Genomic DNA, 6,000 nt, shown 5'->3' on the forward strand with positions numbered 1-6,000 from the left:
AAAGCTACAGCACAATTAATTAACCCACATGTGAGCAAAATATAGAACAGGTACCTATAGAAGAAGCAGTCACAACAGATCAAAACCCCCATAGAGTCAGGAGACGGAGATATCCAGCCGATCCACGTCCTTATTCTTCTCTAGTTGAGTGAAGGCACTGTGATCGCATGGTAAACATCTGGGCATGAAGCACAAGTGTGTCTCTCGATCAGAGATGCTGCTGTTAATGTGGCTGTCTGGGGCAGTGGAGGGAGCAAAGGAGCCAGTCGACAACTCCAATCCAGTCGCGCCGCGGTGTGTGTGTGTGTGTGTGTGTGTGGTCAGCAGACAGCACACACACAGGGGGATTCAGCAACAATTACTGCCAAGATGATAACTAGCCTCACACAGCGCATATCTTTTCCATCTCAATCCCACCCTCTTATCTCGCTCACTCCCTCCCTCTCAGGATACACATAGGCAGGCTACACACAAACAAACTCCTTCCCTTCCCTCTCTCTCAGGGTTATTAAGTTGGCTGTTGAATGTACATAAATACACTGCTTACTCTTCAATTGCACCACCTCGAAAGAGGGTGGAAGTGTGTTGGGGGGGGGGGGGGGGGGGTAATGGGGTTGGGCAAAATAATAAAACAGCTTTCAAAGAAAAAAATCTATTCTCAGAATACAGAATGCTTCTCTTCTTCACGCTCCCGTGCGGGTAACCTGGTGCACTGACCCAAAATCATATAACTCTATTACTCTGAATCCATTACTCAAAATTGAGGCCACATTTCAGTGGATGAAAACTAAGCAGCCATTTGCTGCTAATGATTTCAGGCATTATCAACCGAAAATTATAATCGTCTTCCGTTTTCTCATCACTGCACACTCACTGTATTTAACACAGCATTCAGCTAGGTACTGACCTCATGCATTCATCCAATATTAATGATGGTCATCACCAACATCATCAATACTGAAATGTGCACAAGGTTGAGAGTTGATGGATTTGACATTGAAGTATTTAGCTTAATAACTGAATAAACCATTAAAGTGAAACATCTGAAAAGCCTGTGTGTGTGTCCTTAAGCCATTGAATGGAAGAGAACCCATGACTGATGGTCTTCTGATTCTAGAGGGTTACCTCATTTACCCTTGTAATGACGATAATAATGGGAAGCTTTGCATACAGTCTGCTGGATATGAGCTGCATAGCAATTAGAGACGGCAAAACGGTGCTTGGTGAGAGACAATGGACACAGTTGGTATGTTGGTCTCCAAATAATGTTTAAATAACCTGGTGACATTTTCTGAATGCGTAAAAATGTTGGCTCGTAGGCTAGCTTCAGTTGAAAAGACATTACCATGTAGAACTTTTACTATGATCTTTGTTATCCACTGTCAAGTTAAGATACGGAGGGAATAACGTTGGCAAAAAAAATAATTGCTATAATTTTTATTGTCAAACAGGGATCAACTATAAGTATGATCTGAAGAGATTAGGGTCATTAAAGTAATAACACACGTTAGGTTTACTTGTCGAGAAAATAAAAACATTGTAAGGTAGCCTAATGACATACCTATTTAGTGTATAGGAGCCATTCCTCTTCAACCTCATCCCAGCAGTCAGGAATCGAATAAAGTACTCCAGAATTTGCCAAATCAGACTTTCTTTGCCTAACGAAAATGGTCTTTAAAACGTATAAGTGATAAAACAGGAACAACGGAGAGCTTTCCTATGACGAATCCCTTCCGTTTCAATGAGTCGTTTCCCCGTACTGCGCCTGGAAAATTGTATGCTGCTATGCAGAAGTGTTTCTGGAGAGATAGGTGGCAGTGTAAAAGAGACCTTCAGGTATCTTAATGTAAAATGGTTATACGGAGTTTGAATATTTGCATCGATAAGGAAGCAGGCTGTCGTCATTCCCATAAGTCACCGTATTTGTACACAATGCTCATCAGCCTATCAAGACACGCGGTTTACTATTCACACGATGGAAAGCAAAAATCAAATTATACATCGGAATTATATGTCAAAACCGTCACTATGTTTCAATATTAGCTGAAGGTTAGCTTTTTAGCGCAGCATCTTCATTGTAAACAAACCCGATAATCGCTACCGTTTCTCCGCCTACTGTAGCATTCCTACTCAGCATTGATGATAAATCTGAGCCTCGTTAATGAGGAAGAAACTCCTGCACGTCAGGGTACCATAGCCTACGGACAACAAAGACATCTTAATACCGCATACAAAGCACATCACTTTTAAATCTACAGCAAAACATTACTTAATCGGAGGTAGATTTCGACGATGGTATCTCTCGGTCACAATTTGTGCTCATTGCTCGTATCCTCCGCCTGCCTTTTCCCATAAACCTTAAATCAACTTTCAAAGGTTTTTTGTCTTTGTTTTGTATGTGATCCTGCTGGAAGATGAATTTCCCGTTGCCCAGAGTGCTATTCTCCCAAGCGGTCAGACAGATCCCATCCTACGAATAGACCATTTGACTACTTAACCCCTCACTGCCTTGCTTCGAAGATCCACTCTTTTCATGCAGATGAGAATGCAAATATTTAATAGCCTCAACTTAAACCACTGTACTCGGTAAGCGTCCTAGAAAAAAAAGCACACATGAGAAATATCTCCTTTCACAGACATTTAATAAAATCAATCACTGGTTTGATGGTTTATCGTTCACACCAAAGATGTTTGGTTAACATTATTAATTCAGCCACCCAAATCTCACATATGTAATAACTGCTGCAGGCAACCTATTTCAGTTTCTTCTGGAGTTTATTACAGAGAGAAAAAAAAACGACTGATGTGTCCAGCCCAGTCTCCCAAACGAAAGCCCAGCCCAGTGGCTGAGGTGCAGATTTCTGGACAGCTCCGCCCACCAAGGGCGCAGTATAAAACCAATTGTGTGAAAGTTTAGCACTGCTAGTCAACAGGGCCGAGCCAGAGCGAGTGCCAGGGAAAGGGAGGCGTCGCTCCCTCCCAGGGGACTGCAGGAGAGGGCAGGCCCAGTGTTCAAAGGCACAGGGCCTGGGTCTTAGCATGAAGATTTATGCCAACCTGTGGTCCACAGAGACCTGATAACTCATTGAACCAGCCACCTCCCCCCACCTCCTCCAGCTCCAGTTAGCATGTCTGTGATTTCCCCTAAAAAATGACTAACACACACACTAAATATAGCTGGATACTAATGGCTACCCCACCCTTGGGGGGAATGGATTATAACTGTGCGCACACAGCTCACGTTCACACACCAGCACAAGCTCAACCAGAGTCCACCCAGGTTAAATAACTGGCCATCTATGAGATAATTCAAAAGGGCTGCAGACATTTTGAAACTCATATGAATACGTGCATTCAGAATTCAACCACACATAACTTTCTGATTGCTAAGGAGAAACTTCCAAAGTATACCAAACTTTCATCTAAGGACTTCTGCACTTTAAAAACGTACAATGTATACACATTTTACATTTACACTGATGGCACACTGCACATCAGGAGCAATTAGGGGTTCAGTGTCTTGCTCAAGAGAGATTCTAGAGCAGATTGCTGTGCACTCACTCGTCTCAGATTGTCTGGGAGAGATTGAGGACATCAGCATCAGCAGGCCACAGCGTCACTGCTCTAAGCAGGTCTCCCACCAGCACTCTCCAGTTGTCAGGCCACCTGAAATATGCATGCGGACATGAGGGGTCAACCGCTCCCTCTGGAGAGTTTCATCCTGACACCAGGGGGCCTTTTTTTTTTATGTCTGACAAAGGGGCCATATCAACTGTGTGAGGCCAACGCATTTGGCCTTGAAGTTCACAGACTAGGGAGCGGTTCATTGTGCTAGTCAAGAGCAAGTTTCACTTCCTGTTTAGTTTTTTTTGTTGGGGGAGGGGGGGGGGGGTTAAAGTTTACAATAACCCACTTGGACTATACCACAATGGTGGGTAATTCAGGATGTGAAGTATGCTCGACCTATGTTCTAATCTTGATTGAAGCTCTTCCTATTCGCTCACCCTACTTCACTTCATCAGTTAATGAGGGTCTTGTCTGTGAGAAGCATAGTAGTGGCTGAGTGTTTGTGCCACCGTGGCTCTGAATTGACCCAGTTGGACACAGGGTGATCAGGAGTCCCACTGATAGGCCCACCGACTGCATTCAGAAGCATCCCTGCGTTACGCAACCCACAGCCTTGGAACCCGCAGAGGCGGCCCATACAAGCACAGCTCCGAGGGTTTAGGGGGCTTTGCTGTGCACTGCCTTGCCTGTTCTCAAGAATGTGAATGACTCAAGTCACCTGCTCCTCCAGGTTATCTAATCAGCCGCAGCTCACAGCGCATTTTTCAGATGAATCTCTCAGACGGCTTGAAGTGGCGAGCGGCTTGCTTTGCTTGCAAGGGACATGGTCATCACCGTCACCACTCAAGCCTTGCCTTGCGTCATTCTTTGTTACTGCATTTCTTCTCACCGGTACGGTGCTCTGAGTTGCTGTGCTTCGGTGCGCTGGGACGGAGCTAATTTGAGGAGGGTGACGGTGCCTGAATGTGGCGGGGGCCTGATAAGAGAGGCGATGCTGAAAGGCCATGGATCTGAGAGAAGGCGTGATAAGCAGCGTCTAATGAGGGCTCATTTATAATCCTGCCACAGCCTCTGCACCAGCTTCCAGCTTACCTCACCATGAGGAGGGGTCTGTGTGTGAGTGAAAGTGTATGTGTGTGTGTGTATATATATATATGTGTGTGTGTGCGTAGCTCCTGCACCAACTTCATTATGTAGACAGACCTGTGTGTGTGTGTACGCACCTTGTACGTCATTGGAAGGGCTGGGGGTTCTGCATTGATGCACGCACACACACACACACACACACACACACACACACACACACACACACACACACACACACACACACACACACACACACACACACACACACACACACACACACACACCTTGTTGCCAGTCTGGAGAATAATGGTGTCTTGAGGATTGATGGCTAATTAAACTCTATTCAGGAAAAGAGGCGTGGGCACCTCCATCACTGCCAGTCTGCTTGCATCTCCAAGGTGGCCAGAGTGCAGGCAGCACTTCCTCTGAGCCGGCCAAAACAACCATCGCACGTCCCCAAAACACGCCTTGCCAAAAAACAACTCGCACTGCATGAAAAGCAGCCTCAAAGCATCTTTTTTTTTTCTCTGGGACACTACCGGTGATGTTTATTCATAAGCGCCATACACGGATCAGCAGTGGTGGTGGCTCGACTGCCCACCATAATTTGCCTGTCAGCAGTAATCATGTTTCTCTGTGCTCTGCTCCAAGATGTCCCATGAGCCTCTTGGGTTTGGCACAGAGCACACCATCACCCTTGTGCAGAGCTCCCTCCCACTCCTTCCTGCCCGTCTCTAGTGCTTCCTGTCTCCAGGGCCGCCCAGCACCACGCTCTTGGCTGCTGGGCTGAGTGGGCCCTCCTGTGCCCACGAAGACGGTCGGGTACACAGCCGCAGAGGCCCCAGCCCAGAGCCCACTGACGCAGGAACAGCACTCTCCTGTAGTCAACCGCACGTACTCCACCTACAACTGCTCTGCAAGCCGTTTCCTTTTATAACCGTCTCAGCTACTGTTTTCATACTAGCACTGCACAAAAATAACAGCACTTATTATTTGTGAAGTGTAGAACATTGAGATATAGATTATCTACGGCATCACAAAGTTCTACAAAATAGTGTGCTTACACATACTGTACACTCAGACCGTGGCCATATTTCAATGAGCAAACTAAAAATGTAGACTACGGACATAACCTCACAGTTTTGGAACTCCAACCAGAAGCCCCAGAGCAAAACTGCACACCCTACAATGTCATATAACCTACGCTTAATTTTTCTGCATTCAGGCAATGACAGAAATTTACTTTATGACATAACTGCGGCCCTAACATCTGTAGGCTGCGTCTTAGCATTTCCACGTTTGTAATCTCAATCATCTAGAACTAACTGGTACAAAAATCTATTTAGC

At 45.7% G+C, this 6,000-nt stretch overlaps 1 protein-coding gene across 3 annotated transcripts in view; it reads right to left on the reverse strand.

Annotated features, from left to right (window-relative positions):
* Positions 1 to 6,000, reverse strand: part of LOC105906497 (MOB kinase activator 2-like) — a 39,668-nt gene that overhangs the window by 20,699 nt on the left and 12,969 nt on the right. The window contains exon 1 of one of the 3 annotated variants that reach the window (XM_031569313.2): positions 1,562 to 2,931. The exons of 1 other annotated variant lie outside the window; for it this stretch is intronic. In XM_031569313.2, the coding sequence (XP_031425173.1) occupies positions 1,562 to 1,599 (38 nt within the window). In that variant the 5' untranslated portion in view covers positions 1,600 to 2,931. Of the gene's footprint in view, positions 1 to 54; positions 372 to 1,561; positions 2,932 to 6,000 lie in introns of those variants that run through there. One more of the 3 variants, XM_031569314.2, reaches the window with a different exon arrangement.

The sequence above is a fragment of the Clupea harengus genome, chromosome 6 (assembly GCF_900700415.2).
Source record: "Clupea harengus chromosome 6, Ch_v2.0.2, whole genome shotgun sequence".
Taxonomy (NCBI): domain Eukaryota; kingdom Metazoa; phylum Chordata; class Actinopteri; order Clupeiformes; family Clupeidae; genus Clupea; species Clupea harengus.